This window comes from Sphaerodactylus townsendi, linkage group LG09, assembly GCF_021028975.2.
Source record: "Sphaerodactylus townsendi isolate TG3544 linkage group LG09, MPM_Stown_v2.3, whole genome shotgun sequence".
Taxonomy (NCBI): Eukaryota; Metazoa; Chordata; class Lepidosauria; order Squamata; family Sphaerodactylidae; genus Sphaerodactylus; species Sphaerodactylus townsendi.
Window position 1 is genome coordinate 44,996,615 of NC_059433.1, and position 20,178 is coordinate 45,016,792.

The window sequence follows — 20,178 nt, forward strand, 5'->3', positions numbered from 1 at the left end:
AACAATTCATCCATGGACTCTGAGCGATACACTAGCAGCTGGCTTGTTGTTGCCCTCTCCCTTGGGATAATCATCTATTGCAACAGTCCAGTTGCTCCTTGGTCGCTCTTCAAACTGCACCACTCTGCTTGAAGTAATTTGATTAGTACTTGGGTTTAAAATTCTGTATCCCTTACTCTCTGGAGAATAGCCTACAAACATGCCTTCTTGAACTTCTTGTGGGTTTTTTGGATCTCTTTTGGTATATGGGCATAGGCCTTGGATCCAAATACTCTGATGTTGTCTATGCTTGGCTTTTTTGCTATGTCATAACTCATAAGTTTTCTCTGTGGCTTTGGTTGGCAATCTGTTTTGTAGGTAAACAGAGGTCATCCACTGGTTGTGGAGCAAGTAATTAAAAATGACCTCTTTCCTCTTTGAGCTGTTGGTCAATTCTGAAAAGTTATGCATTAAAATTATCATTGATGGGATTCTCAAGGGTGGCTTTTCTCTGCACCATATTTGCATTCCAAAAGAAGGGGAAGAGAGCGAAAAACTTTCTGCACTCAGAGCTTGAGAATAGCTGTTAGGCAAATTTCCAGCTTTTCTTTGCTAGCAGGCTGCAAAGCCTTATAGTTGCTCAAGCAAGGGGGAGGAAAGGCAAACAAATAGGAAAAAATCTGTTTTAACTTTAACATTCACTCTGGGCCCATAACCCTGTTGGGTATATTTGGTTAAAATAGAAAAGTTTTGTCCAATCAGACACGTGTGATGCTGAATGGAGTAAAATCAGCCTTCCCAAGAAGTAAATTGCAAAAGATAAAACTTGTATTTATTCAAGTAGATTCTGTTCACATTGTTGTTGCAGTTGAAAGAAAGATACAAATCCAAATCTAAAGAATATGTTTCCCTATACAATGGCTACCTATTGCAGCATCATGTGAGTACAAGTATGGAATATTTTCTTCTACAGTGTCTGCCTCCATGCAAGTCCATGTGGAAAGAGAAGACAAAGAGCATGGCTACTGAGTCAGAAAGAGGAGGGGCCAGAAGGCAGATCCCAGGTACAGACAGGGAGAGGAACATCTCAAGAAATAACACTTACACACTTAGAGAGATTTAACACACACACACACACACACACCCCAATGTTCAGGCATGCTGAGTTGCTGTCTCCAAAATAACCATGATATCCTTCTGGACTGCCAAACAGAATGGAACTCTGAGGCTACAGTTATTTATGGCAAACAGGTTCCACCCTTTACCATTGGTTTGTGTCAGTCTGCAATGTTCTGATATTATTTATCATGTTATGTTGCTTAACAGTTACATGAAACAGTTTAGAGATGTCTATTCAGAAGTCTGGAGTGCACTATTAATGATGTGGTGATGACACACAACTGTGTTCTTTACTTATAATTCCAGAGAGATTATGAAAACCTTTAATCCAGTGAAGAGCTGGACATGAGAAAATAAACTGATACTATTCGAGTGTGACTGGTGGGAGTTAAATCATTTTGGAATTAAGTTTACAACCAGTTTAGAATGGGCATGTACTTCTCTGAAGAACCAATTTTTTAAATATGTAGGTTCTTTTGGCCCCAGTCCTGATGTTTGAAATACAAGATGTGGAAGATATGGTGAAGATCTCCTTTTTCCATCTTCAGCAGACTAGACAACTGGCCCTCTACTTATCCCTAGCCACAGTGATCCATGCAATGGTCACTTCTAGGTTAGACTACTGTAACTCGCTGTATGCAGGCCTGCCCTTGATACTGACTCAGAAACTAGCACTGATCCAGAATGTGGCTGCTCTGGCAGTTGCACTGGTTGCTGGTGGAATTCTGAATCAGACTGAAGGTTCTAGCCATAATCTTTAAGGTACTGAGTGGCCTGAGACCATCATATCCACCATCCCGCCTTACCCCAAATTGCCCACAGAGGATGTTACGGTCATCCAATAGAAATCTTCTTGAAGTCCCTGGCCCCAGGAACATGTGATTGGTCTCGACCAGAGCCAGGGCTTCTTCTGCCCTGACTTCGGCCTGGTGGAACTCTCTCTCTGCTGACACCAGGGCCCTGCAGGATTTTAAACAGTTCTTGGGCTTATAAAATGGAGATGTTCTGCCAAGCCTATGGCTGAGGTCAATCATGCATCCCAGTACCATCTGCTGGCCTCCTACATAAAAACTTACTGCAAAATATAAAAACGACATTGGTTATTGTATCTTACCTCTTTTTTTGTTATGGTACATGTTGGATAAAAGTTGGATAATATTTGAACAGCCTGGAGGGGTTTTCCTAGATTTAGATTAGTTTGCCATCTTGGGTTTCAGTGTTTAGACTGTTTTAATTATATGTAGTTAGTGATTTTATGCATTAACAAATTGTTTTAAAATGTTTGTACGCTGCCATGAGCTCGACTGTATTCGGGGAGAGCAGGATATAAATCAAATCAAATAAAAATAAATATGAAGGAAAGTTTTTATAGTTTTTTTTCCAGTTCACCATCTGCGGTCATTCTTGCAAAGAGCTGATCTGGGCCACAGTTATCCATGTGAGATTAGTATAACACACACTATTAAAGACTGGCATTGAAAAATAATAACTAAGTTACTGAGACAACTGCAGCAAAGTTAGGGACTTCCCCAGCATTCAGCAGAACCCATCCATCTTCCTCATACCTCAGGCAGCCACTGTTGACTTGGCCAGAAAATCCAGGGCATCACCCTAGGCAGTAGGTAGCTGCAGCAACTGGACATAGGCCTCTCCACTTCCCTTCTGGGTCCCAGAGATTCAGGCACCAGCTCGTGACATCATTCCCTGGTACCAGGTCAACAAAGGTGATGTTGGGGAAGAGCATTATGGGAAATGTAGTTTTAGCTACTGCTGGGTCACATGTATTAACACTTTGCCTTGTGATTGGACAGATTAGCTTGCTTTTGGGGGCACAACTTCCAGCCCAGGAAAAGTTTTATTGCACTTTGTTTTAGTACAGCTCAGGGAATGAGTGGACATGTGGAATCATTTCCTTTTCACAAGAAAGAAGAAATGCTAACTCTGCATTGATTTGCAGAGATTTGCAGACTCAGAAATGTAAGTCTTAAGCACACTGGTCAGTGCGCAATAAACTCTGATCTGAAATGATGAATTAAATTATATTGTGGGTGCTGGATGAGTTCTCGCCTCTTCTGGAATGAGACACTGGCACTACAATGCATAACATTAGCCTGTAATGCTGGCATGACTTCCTCTTTCTAAGCATTGTGCTGGCCAAACAATTAGCACTAAACCAGTTGATAACAAGCCTTTCTTGATGCAGCAACTATTATGATGTATCCAGACTCATTTTTCTTTATGTCATCTGCCAATGGAAACTGAGCTAGGATGTGTTGCTTTGGAGTGCTTCACCTGATGCAAAAATCTTGTGCCGGTTCATTTTCCAGCCATCACTGCTGCTGATGCTTTTCTTCCAGGGTGATTCTTTCTTTTTAAGAAGCTCATTTGCAAGATTGTACTCATTCTCCTGAATACTTTGATAATTTCCCCCTGATTTTTCAATTGGACTACTTGATATTCCCAGAAACCATGGACTTCACATCATGAGAACAGTTGATCATGAGGAACAAGGGTGGGTGCCAAGAGTTCCCGTTCTGACAGGATGTTTTTCAAAGGTGGGTTCTGCCTGATGCCACATCAGGCTGCCTTGTTAGACACTTTCCAGCACAGAACTGGGTTGATACCACTTAAACACAGGACATCCAGCTTTATCTATGGATGATCTGTATTCAAGTGCTGCCTCGAAAGTGCTGATCATACGATCTTATACAACAAATTGCTTGTTAGGCTCAATATTCCATCTAGAAAATGAGGGGCAATGACCTGCCTCACAGGGATGTGAGAAAAATGTAATACAATTTGTAAAGCATTTTTGCTAAACAAAAGTGCTGGTCAGAATAATTCTAAAATGCCTTTTCTATTTTACACATCTTCCACCAAGGCATTTCCCCAAAACAAAGCTTTACAAAACAGTCAAGATAGGGGGTGCACTGTGGTGGCTGGAGTCAGCATGGCAAAGGGAGGTCTGTGCCACTCCACAGGGGCTTTGGGTGCCACAGAAGGGAGGGGAAACAAAACAAAAAACCCTCCTGGTGCCCAAATTGCCTAATAGGGGGCATTCTCAGACTGGAATGCCAGTGGAAGCCATCTAACATCAATTCCACCCCACCCACACCCAGAACACCCTGGCCATCTGCTAGAACACCAGCAAAGCTCTGTAGCAGCTCCCATTTCCAGGTTTGCCATAGTGGAGCTGGGTGGTAAGACATCAACATACTTGTTCCCTCCACCAGCAGTGGTGCCCCTAATGTTAGCAGAGGGGTCAAACATGTCAGCACTGCCCTCCGCCACTCCCTTCAGCCATTCCCACCCCCCTTTCCAGCCTAATCAGCAGGCTGAAAATGAAAATTGTCCCATCTAATGCTATTATAATAGTTTGGATAGCAAGAGCCCTTTCAAGCCAAATATTTTGGCTAATAAACAATGAACTGTGAATCAGGGAGTGAATGTGCAGGAGCTAAACTAGAATGCTTAGTCAAAGTGTAAGGCAGAGGTCATCAGCCTCGTGATTCTATCTAATGATGCCATCTGACTCATAATAATTGCAAAGCCAAAAAGTGTGGATAAGCAGATCCCAGGGCAATGAGACTTTGGAGTGAGCTGTTGGAGTGTGGTGCACGGAACTTTAGCCCAGTACCTCAGGGGCGTAACAAGGCAGCCCTGGGCAAACTGTAGCCCTGGGCAAAACCTAAGTTAGATGCCCCCTCCCCCCATGGGTGGCCACTCCACCACGACCAAATTTTTTTTTTGCACCCCATCCCACATTCTTTGCTAAGGAGATGGGGGCTACCCTTTTGAGGGTCCATAACTTTGGACCCCCTGAACCAAACTGCACCAAATCATGACAGTCTCCAGATGATACCCTGAAATTTTGGTGCTGATACGTTCAAGAATGCCCTCCCTGCAAGAACATCCTGAAATTTGCCGAAGAATCTTTGTTCTGCATTGAGTTTTCTGCATTGCTGTCAATGGGGGTTGCAGGCTGGGGGGACACATTTCTGAAGGCACAGTCTCAAAACTTTCAGGGTCTCATCCAGGAGGGGCTGCCCTAATGAGATTCCCCAAGTTTGGTGCAGTTTGGTGCAGGGGCGCCAAGGTTATGGACCTTCAAAACTGTAGCGCCCATCTCCTATTAGCTCCCATTGGAAACAATGGGGGATAGGGGCACCCCTTTTGGGAGTCCATAACTTTGGACTTCCTGAACCAAACCTCACCACACTTCGGGGGTAGCATAAGGACAGTCTCCAGATGATACACTGAAATTTTGGTGCCACTAGCCTAAAAACTGCGCCCCCTGCAGGCCACAAATGGAAAACCACTAAAAATACCCAAAAACGAACCCAGCATTTTGATGCCCCCCACAAGGTGATGCCCTGGGCAGCTGCCCACCTTGCCCAATGGGCATTACGCCAGTGCAGTACCTACACACACACACACACACACACACACACACACGCATGCACACACACACACACTCACATTTCTCAGACTGTGTCACTCGCAAAATTACCAACAGAGACTGTTAACCTCCAGGCTGCACAAGTTACGCTAAAATGCTTGAACTGCTGTGTACTCCTTCTCGAGAACTGCTGTGCTTATATGTAGAACATGTTATACAGATCATCAGTATAATAGTGGAAGGAAGGAAGGAAGGAAGGAAGGAAGGAAGGAAGGAAGGAAGGAAGGAAGGAAGGAAGGAAGGAAGGAAGGAAGGAAGGAAGGAAGGAAGGAAGGAAGGAAGGAAGGAAGGAAGGAAGGAAGGAAGGAAGGAAGGAAGGAAGGAAGGAAGTGCCTTGACACTAATATATTACCTTTTATGAAGGTTCTTCTAGGGTTACAAGGCACTGACCATTTGTTCCTGAGGCATGAGATCTCATGTCTGGAAAGGAGCAAGAGATTGCCCAAAATGTGGATCATCTACACACACACAAACACCATTCCCCCTCTCCCTCATCCCATATCATGCCATACAATCCAGGCTGTCTGATCCCATGAGCCTTGGTTGTCCAGTGGTCAGCAAATTTTCCAAAAAGTTTAGGCTCATATATGGCTGAAATGGAAATTATAATCAGGTCAATTCATTGTCATCAAGGGGATTTGCTTCCAAGTATCATCATGCGTTGTCCTGTTTTCCAAACTCAAGTTTTACAACAAAGCAGCATGTGATGGGGGTGGGGGGTGGGGGCAGTGCCTAGGATTTTGTAGTATGGTGTTCCTTGGGTACTTATTTTTTTTATTTGTTGCAGCTTGTTTATTTCCCTGCAAAGAAGAATGACAGATCTTTTTTTATTTAAATGTGGAGGTGGATTTTAAGAACTAGTTAAGTGTTGTTTTTAATCTGCTACTGCTATAGCAGTCACAGGGATCTCAAATGTTTTCAATTATTCCTGACAGATTTAACTGAAGATTTCCCTCTAGAATACTCTGCTATGAATCCTTATGTTGTCAAATCAGCCTCATTTTTAGCTAGCAGATACATTTCCCTGTGGAAATTCTTAACCCTTTACTTGCTGGGTGATACCTTTTGAAACAAAAACAGTTCAAATTAGTGGAATCAATCAATGTCTTGGCCACATGATCATGTGCCGGTAGTCATGTCTTAAGACATATCTGGTAAAATGTCATTATTCAAATTATAAAATATATTGATGTCTGCCAAAGTGTTAGTGGAGTTTGCCCAAAATCCTTAACTGAATTATCTTTATTATGAGACCTTAGAAAACATAAGCCATTGAGCTGCTCAATTACCCATCTTTGGCTGACCATATTTTATTAGGAATCAAGACTGCAGTTTTAAGTGAACTCAGTAGAATTTGCTTTTGAGTAAATATGCATGGGACATTGCTGTATGTCACATCTGATCCTTAATTTCGCTGTGACACTGAATTTCTTGGGAACTACAAGTTACTCAGAAAAAAATTCTACTGTATTCAATAGGATTTTAGTATCTATCTCCCCCCCCCCCCCCCCCCCCCCCGCTCCATGTGAATTTAGGATTACGATTTTACTCAAACCAAACTCAGTGTTTCACTTGAGGAGTACAATCCAAATAAGCCATGCATAATTCCTACTGAAATAAAAAAAAATCCCTGGTTACCCATCTTTGGCTGACCATATTTATGGAGTGACCCTAAGCACCTTTTATCAGGAGGATGCCCTGTTAAACTCAGTGTGAGTTGCATCTGAGTGAACTGTCTTACAGTGTGATCCATCCATATCCTACTGATTTTCTCTGGGTTGCAGAAAGGGAAAACTGGAGCCCTGAAACCACCTACTGAACAGTCACTGCAATGTCCTCCATGAGCATACTCCAAAAACAGATGCCCCAGCAGGCAACAGGTTTGTTCGTTTGTTTGTTTGTTTGTTTAGAATTGCCATGTTAAGTGGTAGGAGGGAGGGGTTGGAGCCAAAGCAATGGAAATTTGGAGAGGTTGTATTTGTGTTCTTTGTGGAGCTTTATAGGTTGCATTGGAAGCTCTGTTATACAGCAGAGGGAATCAAAGGGAAGAGGAACTCCTACAGGTAAAAAAGAAGAAGTTAGGATACAGATTCTATTTTTAAAAATCTAAGTGTATCTTTACCGATGGAACTCCTTTATCACGGTGTCCCCCAAACATTAGACGAAATTGCAGTGTTTACAAAAATTTATTAATACAAATTTTACACACTTTTTCTTAAAATAACAGTTTTCAAAGTCCTAGTTACCGAGACCATGGGTGCTGTAACTATACCTCTTGTTGAAGTGCTTTTTTATATATATACTCAAGTTGCACACAGAAGGAAAAAAATAGATAAATAGATATATAGATAGATATTTTGATATCTCCCAAAGACGGACATCTAACCTCAGTGATCACTGGATTTCCAACCGTATCCATTGGATTTAAGGCTTTCGGCGACAGAGGGATAGCTAGCCTAGATAGGCGCCCACGGGTTTTGTGGGGAAAGGTTTCCACGCGGGCAGGCTGCACTGACCAGCAAGCAGAAGCTGCGCCACTAGCACGCCACGACGGAGCCGCCGCCACCGCACCGCACAAGAGACACCACCAACACACACACGCACACACACACACACACACACGGCAAAGGTCCCCCCCTCGCCCAGCCTCCGGGGCAAAGAAGGGCTCGAGAGGCGGCCGGATTGACGGAGACTCAACCCAACCGAGGAGGAGGAGGAGGAGGAGGAGGAGGAGGAAAACTCAAGAAATGCAAGCGGATGTGTTGCAGCATTGTAGGGCCACTAAATAGCCATCTGTGAACTCGTGGCGATCGGGAAGGCGAAGGGAAGGCACGGAAAGCTGCCAACGGCATCCTGCGTCACGTAGCCTGAGGAGAAGGCAAAAGTCAAGTAAGATGGATCTCCCTGCACGGCGCTCCGGCAGCGACACGTCTCAGGCCCCCCGACGGCCGCTGCCGGCAACCCGCCCCGGCGGCCTTCTAGGGAGCGGCAAACTCCATTGGGCCGCCTTGGGAGAGAGGAATGGACCGGGGGGGGGGGGGGGTTTCCAGAGAGTTGCGCCCCCGGGCTGGGGCAGCGGTCTGTGCGGGGGGGGGGGTGCACAGTCCCCCACAACCACAGCCCACTTCAGCAGAGAGGACTGGGAACCAGCCGCCGTTTAAGGCCAGCGGGTGTCAGGAGGGGGCGAGACTGGGAGCTCACTGTTGGAGCGGGTTTAAGGTGCTTTCAGTGGAGAATCGGACCAGGGAACGGAGCACGAGAAGGTTCCCTCTCCTGGCCCGGAATCAGGGGCAGCAGCCAGGCCAGAAACCTGGACAGTTGCTTCGACCAAGCCTGAACCCCCAGGCAGGGGGTCCTGAGGGACCAAGGCCAGGGTGGCCCAGCGGGGGCAGAGCCGGGCTCCATCTCAGCAGACCCGGCCGCTTTTCCTGGGGGGGGGGGGGGGGGGCAGCGCCTGCCTTCCCAGCAAGAGCGTCTTGGGTGGCGGCCTCAGTGCCAGGATCGCAGCAGCGCCCTGGCGGGTCTGGGACAGTCGTCTTGCTGGAGCTGCTTGGTCCGAATGGGCTGCCTGAGAAGCACGGCCCGAGAGGAGCGCTTGTCCGACGGGGCGTCCGTGCAAATCGGGGGCTGCTTTCCGCTGCTCCGGGACTGGCAGGGCGCTCACTGGGCCAGAACTGCCCAGCTCGTCCCCTGGGAGGCAAGTCCGCACAGAGGCCTGCGTGAACCGAAGCCTGGAGCAAGACTGGGCTTCCAGGCGAGCTCAGCAGCGCGCCATCCGCCCTCCTGGTCTGGGTCGGCTTCAGCCCCAGCGCATCAACTCAACGGAGCTACTCTCCCTGGGGCAGCTGAACCCCCTCGAGGCCCTCGGGAGTCCCTCCCAGTCGCCTAGCTCCTTCCGGCCCGCCGGCCCGCCCCGCCCCTGCCGTCCACACACACCTCCAAGTTCATACGCAAAGCTCAAGTATTAGAAACTGCAGCGCAGGTGAACACTACACATGATTCTAGCATGACAAAAGTTGATTGTATGAAATAAATTTTACTAAGCGGTTAAAGCCATAATGTAGAAAAATACATTTTAAACCTCCAAACTCAATAAATCAACAAGGAACCAAAAAAAAAGGAGACCCTTTTCGTCATAGTGCATCATCATTTAGTGGTAGATATAGATAAGAGCTCGATATAGTCGCTACAACAGGGGAGAGGGGGCGGAGGCCTAGAACGGTCTTACAATAAGAGCTTGCATCATAACAAAACCAAAAGTTGCCTGAGGCGTTCACAATATAGGTGTTTTTTTCCCCAAGAGAACAGAAACGAAAGTGATGGAAAACACAACACTGCGAGAGAGGCCAAGGGGGGGGGGGGTTGAGAAGGGTCTACAGGGAACCACACAGGCAAGAGAGAGAAGGTGACTCCCGGGAGGGGGGGCAATTCTAGGGGGGGATCAGAAGTATGGGCAGCACTGGAGAGTTACGCAGGATCCTTTGCATCGCGGTCCAAGACCCGGCTGCGCCCAGGGCCGTGGACCTCCAGGGCCGGATCGACCCCTGCCGCAGAATGAAGAGGGGCAGGCCTCGACAAGGAGCAGAATGGACCACTCCAGGCGGGAGACGGGGGTTGGGGTTAAAACAGAAAGCAGTCTGAGGCCACCTGGCAGAGCGGCCCGTGGGCTCTACAGCCTTTTCTGAGTCCCCAGACGTTCAGGCCACAAGAGCCGCCTCTCAGGTGCCGGATAACTCCTTTGTGTTTTGGCCGTCCAGATTAACACAACGTCCCCCTCGCCCTCGGGCAATGATGCTTGTGAAACATCCTCGACGTTTAAGCAAAATCTCTGTGCGCAGCGGAACGGGGAGAAGCCCGCGCTGAGACCCTCCCCTCGGACTGGCCAACTTTCCGAAGTCCTTTTTAAAAAGCCCCTCTTCTGAAGTGTCCTTTGGGCAGTCTTAAGAGTCCACCACTTCATTCTGCTGCATGGGTCGACGCGGCCTCTGCGGGGGTTGTATTTAACTCGTAGAACTGCCAGTCCCAAACCCGAAGAGGTCTGTGCCAAGGAGGGGGGCGCTTTCTTCTCTATTCTTTCCCAGCTGTGGATTTCAAACCCTCCCTAAGGGTTTTTAACTTTGTTGCTACTTCCAGATGTCCACGGGTAGGGGGGGTGGGACTCGAACTATTTCCAACTTAGACGGGGAGAGACTTCTTGGGAGCTGTTCGTTCCTCTGCTGCCGTGTTCCTTGCCAGGAAAGCGGCGCCTGCGATTTCTTTCCTGCCCTACAGTCCAGATCTCCCCCTTGCCATCCGGAGCCGCTGAAGCCGCAGAACTCCCAAAGTGGCAACTCTCTGCCCCAGAGCCGGGAGCGCGGATCACAGGGCCCGCATCAACATTTGCAAGGATGGGGGAATCCACCCTTGCTCTACCTCGCCTGTGGACGGACTGGATCATCGCGAGGGCTGACTGATCACTGACCACCTTTAGCGATCTGCAATCAGAAGATCTCGCACCTGTACGGCGATCCACTCTGACTCCGGGGAAGGAATTCCCTTTTTCCCCTGTTCCCGAGCAAACATAGATACATAATAAAGGTCAACCAGAGGATACAGGAAAAGTCCATCTGTAGCAGGGAGAGGGAACAGAGGGAGGGAAGGAAGTGAGGGGGGGGTGCCCCTAAAGAGAGGGGGGCTTATCGAAAGGAGCCTGGCTGGAGACTCACCGGGGCAAGGAACTGCGTCAGCCATTCTCCAACCTCAATAGCCTCATAATCCCCTTGAAGCAGGGCATCTGTGTCTATGTACAGTAGCAAATGGAGAATAGTAATTTCTTCGACCCTGTCGTGGATAAAAATACTCTCCTTTTAATTTCCGTTACAAAAATAGGAGCAATATTCAAAACAATGATTGTCTCGCTCTCTCGCTCGCTGGCTCGGCCTTCTCGTTCCCTTTTACATATATATAAAAACAGAGAAGGGCCCAACCGCGGCGTCCTATTCCCTGGTCTATCATGGATAGATTCTGATCCGAATTGTTTTAAAGGATTGGCCCACAAAGCAGATCTGTGCGTTTCTCTAGTGCTTATTCTCAAATTGGGGGTGGGGGGTGGGCAGGGAGGTGTACAAAAGAAAAACAATATTATTATCAAAATATCCATTTAATGGCTTTACTTCATACATAAATACATGTTTGGGTAATACAGGAGCGGTGACTGATCAGTCAGTTTGGAAATGATGTTTTTTTTGGTTGAGGGCAAGGGGGGGTCCTCTCTCGGATTTTTTTCGGGGCTTTTGTTTACACAGGAGCGTTTGGGAACTCATCGCTACAAATAGGCTACTCGGCGTCCTTTGTTTTTAACTCTTTGTTTATACCTTTTCCCCAGGACGGCGGCCAAGTATTTCTTGACAGCCATTTGTTTTCGGTAGCGGCTGTAGCTGTCTGTGAAGATGCCGTCCGAGTGCCTCTTGGAGAGCGGCTCCGAATCGTCCTCCAGGCCGCTGGCCCCGCTGCTGCAACAGAAGGGGAGCAAAGTCACGCCGGGAGAAAGAAAAGGACCCTTGTCGAAGGCTTTCACGGACAGAATCAGTAGGATGTTGTGGGGTTTGCGGGTTGTATGGCCGTGTTCCAGTAGCAATTTCTCCTGACGTTTCGCCTGCATCTGTGGCTGGCATCTTCAGATCCTCAGATCCTCTGAAGATGCCAGCCACAGGTGCAGGCGAAACGTCAGGAGAGAATGCTAATGGAACACGGCCACACAACCCAGAAAACCCACAACACTCCCAAAGGATCGCTGCCCACGCGCCTGAATAGGAGGCACTGCCGCCTCCAGCCCCGGGGTCGATCGATCGCACAAGGCGAATAGCTCAGGCAAGCGGGAGAGTTGCGGGATCCCGGAAGCCTCAGCCCGGACCGGCCACAGTTCAGGTCTGAGAAGATGGTTCCGCAACAACTCGAATCCAGCCAGAGCTGAAAACTGGTGCCTGCCTCTTCTGTCCTCCCCGGCCTGGGGGCGTTTTGACCTCCCACCGCTTCAAGCTCTTCCTGCACCAGTTTGATCACCCTTTTCTATCATCATCATCATAGTCGTCATCATCATCATCATAGAATTTTCCATAAGTGAATGGACCACGTTTGGGTGTCTTTTGAGGGCTGTTATGTTTTGATGCCCCCCCCCCTTTAAATCGCGAAAGCAACACGTAACGGGGAATGGGGGTGGGCCCAGAAAGCGACGGCGGGGGCTCTCCCTGGCAGAAACAAAGGCTGTCTACGCACGCTGCGGAAGTTGCGATCTGATCATAATACAAGTCGACAGTCGGGAGACAGTCTCTCCACCGCATGAATTATTCATCCCGAAATTGTGTAATCCGTGTGTCCCCATGGGCTTTATTAAAACGCTGCCTTCTGCTGATCCTCCAGCGGGTTGGTATCCGGCTAAGAGGTTTGGTTTTCAACCAGAGACCGGGTGGGGGGGGGGGGGTTAGGGTAGAGAGGGGGAGGGGGAGGGGGAAGTTGTGTGCTTTTGCTTTTCATCCCCCGCCCCCCACTAGAGATTGAGAGATCTATGGAAATGGTAGCCTGCGTCGCAGGTGGAAACTCTGCGTTTAATCGTCCTCTCCAGGCTCGGGGTTAAATGTGCAGGGAAGTCACCTGCGCGCTGACAAGATCTTTATCATCGGAGCTGGTAGCAGAACCTTTTCCTTCTGTCAGCCCGGAAGGGGAAGGGGAAGGGGGAGGGGGAGGCCAAGCCGGCTGTGTCCCGTGCAACCCCGCGCTTCGGGACCTGGCTGGGCCTTATAGCGCAACATTATGCAGTCCCCACCCCACCGACGGCAGGCTGTCAGTCAAGCGGGAACATTCCCAGGCGCAGCCCCCATGATTTCAAAAGGACTACTCTGGCACAAGCGTGTTGCGAACTGCATTCCGACAGGATGCTCTCTGCGGTCCCAGTTTAACCCTCTTTACGCGCAAGCATTCAACTACCCTGCAGCAGGACTCCAATCTCAAGGGAAGGGGCGAGCGATCAAGACAGCTGGGCCACCCGACAGAGCAGCCACACGCGCTGGGTAGCGGGACTCGGTTTTGGCTCAGCGCTTCGGGATCGTAAGGTGGCCACATCCGTGCGTTTCGTTGGGAAAAACGCGAAACCTGGGTCGACTTCGGCAGAGCTATTTAGGGATCGCTGGGGGCGGGGGGAGGCAGGCAGCTCAATCCACATAGCAAGTATGCTTTAAAAAACCACCTCTGCCGGACAGCCGTTGGACTTCTCGGGAGGTTCCCGTGAGCCCCTTATTGTATTTATTTGTTCGTTCCATTTATACCCCGCCCTACACCGAAGTCCCAGGGCGGCTTAACACCACTGGATTGAAATCCAAATAAGATTTAATCAGGTTTACCATTTCTAGCACAGTAATTTTGTTTTAGCAATACTATTTTTGTCCGTCGTTTTCCCCAAGCTGCTCCTGGGCGGGTTGTCCTCTCAGCCTGGCCTGGATGCTCCCCCCTCCCCCCCCCGCACCTCAAGCAAGAAGGCATGCCTTACCCCACCCGCTTGGCCATCAGAGAATGCAGGTACTTTCTCGCCGACAACTGGCTCAGCACTTTCCTATAGGCTTTATTAAAGATCCCATCCGCGTGCCTAAAGACAGAAACCAGGGAGGGGGACAGATGCCATGAGAATAGAAGTGGGTCTCCGGAAGAAGCGCCAGAAGAAACCACGTGGGGCGGGGACCTGCGGGCGGGGGGTGGGGTCTTCAGCACAGAGGAGGAAGGGACCCGCACAGATGTCAGGCCAAGCCTGTCTGGGCTGCAGCGCTCCCTTGGGCCCAGCTCCCGGCTGGCAGGGCCCTCCTGGTCAGGGACAGGGCCGGGGGCTCTACGAAGAAGGGGCCTTGTCCTGCAGGGGGCTGTTGGGCAGGCATTGGGCAGCCTCTCGTGGCGCCGCAGATCTGCCTTCCTCGCCACCGCCCTCCTCCTCCTCCAATCCCCCCCGTCCGTCTTCCAGCTATAGGTTGGACGCGGAAATCTTATAGATCATTGGCTCGAGCGCCTCCTTTCTCCTCCCCCTCCCATCCGGGCCAAGACAAAGCTGAACTCCTTCGGGACCCACCCACCCCCCCCTTCCCGCTCTAGCCGCTCGGATCACCTCTTTTCCGGCGGGTAGTACAAGGTGTACACGTCGTCCAGCATGGAGGAAGGGTCGGCCATCCCCACGGGGTCGCTGTCGAAGCCGTAGTCCGAAAGGGTGTGGCCGTCTTCGTCGTACACCTCGTCTTCCAACCTGGCAGGGAAGCAGAGACGGTTCAGGCCGGGCCTGCGCGGTCACGGAGGAGGAGGAGAAGGGCTTGCGGGGGGGGGGGGAGGCGGGGCACGGCATGTCCGAGTTCTTGGCTCGGGACAGGAATGTCGTCCTCCGGGCAGAAGAAGAGAAAGAGAACCCCGCGGCCCCTTCCCCTCCCCACCTGTTCCGTCTGCTACTTTACGGAAGGGAGGGAATAGCCAGGGAAGCCGGGATGGCTCCCATTAAAGCAAGGCCCGCTGGAGGGCAAAAAATAGGAGCGGGGAGCGGGGGGGGGGGGGGCAGCACCACTGCCAAACGGCTTGTCTATCTGGCCCTTTGCTGGTCCCGGTCTGCAGACGCGGGAGGACCTGGTGAACGCTTTCCTTGAGGCGGGGGTGCTTCAATCGGAACATTCCCGGGCCGGTTTACAGAAAGGAAGCAGCGGATCTTGGCCCAAGAGCAGCCACCCGGCCTGGTCAAGGTCAAGAGCCCTCTGCTGTCCGATATCTCGAGCCCAAGAACCTGCGAGAAGACGAGCGCAGGAATTCCGCGTTATCGATGCCAGTCATCGGAAGCAGTGGAGTCAGTGGAGATGCCGGAAAGACGGGTGGTTTTTTGCTCTTCTGCTGCCTCCACTCCTTGCATGAACCTGACTAGCTCGATCTGGTTAGATCCCAGAAGCTAAGCAGGGTGGGGCCTGGTGAGTACTTGGATGGGGTCGTCCGGCGGAGGCAGGCCACGGCAAAGCACCTCTATTGATCTCTAACGTCTTGAAAAACCCACCGGGCGACCATAAATCGCCGGCAGCACCTCACACACAGGCTACACACCAAAGGGCTCTTTGCACTGAGCCTCCCGCCCTGCTCTTAAGAGCCAGGGGCTACCACTCTGGGCTCAGGGCCAGCCTCTGGGGCTACTGGCTCGAACCTCCCGCGGCCTCAAGTGCACCAACACCGCCGCCCCCCAAATTGCCAGCTGCTGAATCGAACTGGCGGGCCCCGGCTGGCTCTCCTGTTGTTTCTCGTTCCCCGCCTGTTTGGGGCAGGTTTTGGGGTTGGCTCCTGGGGCCGGCTTCCCTTCCTGCCTCTCCAACCGCCCCCGCCTCTGCATGTAGGTCACCGCACGTCTCTCTCCGGCAGCTATTTTCGTCTGGGCGGGAGCTCTGGCAGGCGCTATCAATAATAGATGCTCCCCAAGTGTTTCAAAGCGGCGAAGGCGGCAGGGAAAGAAGCCCCGCCGCGTCCCCCAAACGCGGAGCAGCCCGGCCTCGGGATGCCCAGCAGAAGGAAGATCCCTGCCGAGGAGGGGGCGGGGGCGGGGGCGGGGGCGGGGGCGGGGGCGGGGGAGAGAAAAGAAACGCGCCGCAAGGGGCTTCTTCGGGGGAGAGGCTGCAGCTTCAGAGCCTCCTCCCCCACCCCGCCCTAGAGCCCGATGCGCATCCCTTCCAGCAGCTGCCGGGACTGAGCCCCATCCTCCCTGACCCTGGGGGTGTAAATCGAGTTGCTTCCTTTAGAGACTGGGGGCGGGGGAGTGGATTCCCCCCCACCGCGCCTCCCATTTGTCTGATCTAGCAACCAAGAGGGGTCAGTAGCTGCCTCGTCTTGTGGAGTCCCTCCGAAGCTCTGGGAGGGGATCCTGGCTGGGACTGGGCGCAGCGCCTTCTTCCCTGGCAATCCGTGGTGCTCTTTTCAGTGCCCCCTCCCTTCCCTGAAGCTCCTCCTCCGCGCACAAAAGGGGATTTGGGTTCCTTCCCTGCAGCTTCAGGGATTCCTGTGCTGGCGGGCTCGACCCAAGGACTCTTTCTAGCTGAGCAGTCAGTCTGTAGGACAGACTAGCGAGCAGCTGGGACCTAGCGCCAGGCGCCCCTTGAACCTAAAGATTCTGCACAGGGGTTACCGCAGCTATTCCTATTTGACTAATGCCGGTAGGACGATGGCTTGATTTTTCAAACAAAAATAAAGAGTATGTAATCGCCTAAGGAAGCCAGCCGACCCCCTTCTAGAAGAACATCGCGCTTATGGGGCTAAGTGGTTTGTGGGGTGCAGACCTGTCCTGCGATTTGAGGCCACCTTCTATCCTTAACACTTTCAAATTCCTGGAAATCCCTGATGGAAACGGTGCTCTGGTCTGAGAAGGTGGTTTGAGGACTGCAGCTGAAACCGACTAGGAGAGTTCGTTTCAGCGGCACTTGGGTCTAGGTGAAGCTTCTGACGTAGGTCCTTTTGAACCCTGCACGCTGTTTCAGAAGCCCACGTAAGGCTTCAATTTTACCAGCATTTAAGCGGAGTCGATTTAAAACCGCATTCCCTCTCAGTGATGCTTGCGTTTCAGGAAGGAGCTGTCACAAATGGAAAAAAGCTGGTGTTTCCAGTGGGGGAATCTGAACGCTTACGAGTGAGCACATGAAGGCAAGAGACCTGCCTCTAGGTAAGCGTCTCCTCTTGCCTTCAGTGACACCAAACAGCCTTCTGTTATCTTCAGCCATCATCATAAGTGGGTCGGATGGCTCTTATTGGTGCCAGGAGCGCTCTGTCACAAATGTCGCCTGCAGCGTTTTCATAACCGCAGCCAAACTCCTTCCTCAGTGGGATAAATATCTACCAGACAAAGCCAGTAGCAGGTTGTGAGTAGCCAAGTTCGAGAGGTGAAAGAACTCCACCAAGATAAATAGGGCGACAGACACACTTAACGCCCCAGCTGCGCAACCGCTTTCGTTGTGAGCATAAGGCAGGAAAGCTGTGGACCGCTTCCCCGAGAGAGCAGGCTTAATTAAGCAGGAGAGCACACATTTCCGCCTATATATGCGTAGGATTAGACCGCATGTACACTTCACTGAAAACTTCTGCGGAAGGCATTTAGTTCCGAGTGTAAACACTTCCGAATAGCTGCGTGATCTGTACATCATAATCTGTTGACAGCAGATTCCTGGAAAGAAACACTATAGATCTCCCTGGGGTAGGCGTACAAAAGAGCTTCGTTCTCCCTGATATTAAACGCATTGCTTCAGCAGGGTTCCACTAAATCCGACGCGTCTTGGAAAAGATCTTGGGGGATACAATGACTCCCTGAGTGTTGAAGGAGAGGGATGTCAAGCCAGTCAAACACTCAGGCATTCTAGGACCGCTCATTCGTTCTGGCTCTCTCGGTGCCACACACACACACACACACACCCCATTCACAACCTACAGGTTTGCTTGCGAGTCCAAGTCCTTGCTTGTGGCTTAGGACGGCGGCCTGTGCTCCAAACCCTGATTCTCTGCACCACATAAAACAATCAGTGACTTCAGGCAAGGGAACTAACCCGGATGTGGAAACCTGTGCTGTGGAATCTGTTTTCCCTCCTCCCCGAGGCTTATAAAATGGAGAAAGGTGCCCACACGAATGTTCTTTTTCCAGGGGTGTCCAACTCTGGTGCCCTAAGATGATCATGGACTACGATTCCCAAAAAACCCCTGCCAGCATGGCTATGCTGGCAGGGACTGATGGGAATCGTAGTCCATGAACATCTGGGGCACCAGAGTTGGACACCTCTGTTACCAACCCAAAAACAAAAGGGCGAACTTGATTTTCGTAGGACGTGCAGTGAAGAAGCGGTGAATTCTGCCGTTAGCCCAGCTAGGGAAGAGGAGAAGGGAAAGGCTCGCTCACAGCCACAGCTGGGCTGTGAGGCGGGCGGGCGGGGAGAGGGTTAAAGCGGGCAGGGCGCTTACCTTAGCGCGGGGTATTGGAGTCCAGCCGCAGGTGAGCAGTAGACAATGCAGTGCATGACTATCCCATAGATCAGCAGGACCAGGAGCGCTTTGCTACACATCGCCACACTGCGAGGAAGGGAGAGAGACGCAGCTGTCACAACACTGAGACTCCGGTCAGGTTCTCTGCCCCCTTCTTGAGCCTTGCCCGCAAAGGAGGAAGTCTCGGCCACCTGGCTTTTTATGGCACCCATCTGATGCTCGGGAACCGCCTTGGGAACGGTGCACCCACGGGCACAAGCCCTCCTTTCGCCTCCCCTCTCACACTCCCGTTCTCCCCAGAACACAGAGTTTCTCCCCGAAGGTCCGTCTCCCCCACCCCCACCCCCACCCTTTCGCCTCCTGAAACGTTTGCCGCCCGCCTCTCGAGGTCTTACCATTCAACTCTGATCCCCCGGCGCTAGGAATGAGTGGCTGGTCACGGATGGATCTGAGATGCCCAAGGAAGTTTCGGCGGTGATAGTCAACACTCGTGAAGCATCCTCTCTGCGCCTCTTGGGCTCTTTCTTCCTCTCTGGTGGGCAAAAGAGAAGCCGCAGGAAGTGGGGGTGGGGGTGGGGAGTGGAGTTGACAGCCGATCGACTGGTTCGCCGCCTAGTTTGAGGTGGGGGTCAGCGCCTCAAAAAAGTTTGCAGCGCTGGTCTGAAGTCTGCCGGGCTGGGAAGGGACAAAGAGGGCGAGAGAGGAGAGGAAGAGGAGGGATCTTTCTGGATGGGCAATAAGGGAAGGGGCGAGGGAAGACGGTGGGAGCTGGCTGCGTTGTAGCGGATGCTGCGAGAGAGCTTCCCTTCCCCTTGGCTGCTTCTAGCTTCAGCGGCGCCTTCCTCCGTCCTTCACCAGCTCTCCTCTTCCTCTTTTCGCGTACTGTGCCTTCCAAGTGGACCAGCCTCCCGCTGCTTGCGACCGATATCCGAGACCCCTCCTTAGCCACCAGATCTTTTGCACACTCTCCGCGTTTCTGGTCGCCCGGCTCTCTTTTGTAAACAGGGGGGGGGGGGGTCCGTCTGCCTTGTTGCCTCGCCGGTGTCCGGGTGGTTTTGTTTCTCTGTTGATGTGGCGTTCGGATTTTTATTTGCCAGTGACTTTTGTTGTTGTTGTTGTTGCAGTCACGTAAGAATCGGTATCAGAAAAGACGTCATCAGCCCAATTCCTCAAGGAACCGAACAATTCCAACTCCAAGAATGATGCGAGCAGAAGCTTCTCATAAGCAGTGTAACTTACCCTCCCCCGCCCGCCCCGAAGGTCTCAGTAATGTGGCTAATTGTCAAACCTCACATTTCCCCCTTTCAGCTGAGATGGACAGTTAGACTGAAATGACGTTTGTAAAATCTGTCTGACTTTCAGGGATACCGTCTACAACCTAATTCAGAACATACTTCTTGAAAGTCAGCCCCATTGATTTCGATGGCCTCTATTTCCCCGTCAATTATTTAGAATAACATATAGGGTTTTTTTAACAGAAAACCCTGCAGGACCGTTTTTAAACCTAGCAGGCATGCTCCACTTCCTCCTAGATATATTTGGGGTGGGCTGTTTTGTTTGGGGGTTTGGTTCTGTTTATTTATTTATTTTACTAATCCAAGAAATCTAAAGTTGGTCGTAATGCTCTCCTA

At 50.9% G+C, this 20,178-nt stretch overlaps 1 protein-coding gene across 5 annotated transcripts; it reads right to left on the reverse strand.

Moving 5' to 3' along the window:
- Window positions 1-7,724: 7,724 nt before the first annotated feature.
- Window positions 7,725-19,787, reverse strand: ADCYAP1 (adenylate cyclase activating polypeptide 1). Of its 5 annotated transcripts, XM_048507822.1 has the most exons (7): window positions 18,943-19,782; window positions 18,527-18,634; window positions 14,682-14,816; window positions 14,079-14,174; window positions 11,911-12,048; window positions 11,263-11,377; window positions 7,725-8,424 (listed from the first exon to the last, which is right to left on the reverse strand). In XM_048507822.1, exons 2-7 carry the CDS (start codon window positions 18,625-18,627, stop codon window positions 8,416-8,418), a joined length of 594 nt encoding a protein of 197 aa, XP_048363779.1. In that variant the 5' UTR covers window positions 18,628-18,634; window positions 18,943-19,782; the 3' UTR covers window positions 7,725-8,415. The 5 variants fall into 5 exon arrangements, with proteins under 5 accessions (XP_048363779.1, XP_048363778.1, XP_048363777.1 ...); XM_048507821.1 differs by lacking the exon at window positions 11,263-11,377; XM_048507820.1 differs by lacking the exon at window positions 7,725-8,424 and having other exon boundaries at window positions 9,694-11,377; window positions 11,911-12,045; window positions 18,943-19,787.
- Between the last annotated feature and the right edge of the window lie 391 nt (window positions 19,788-20,178).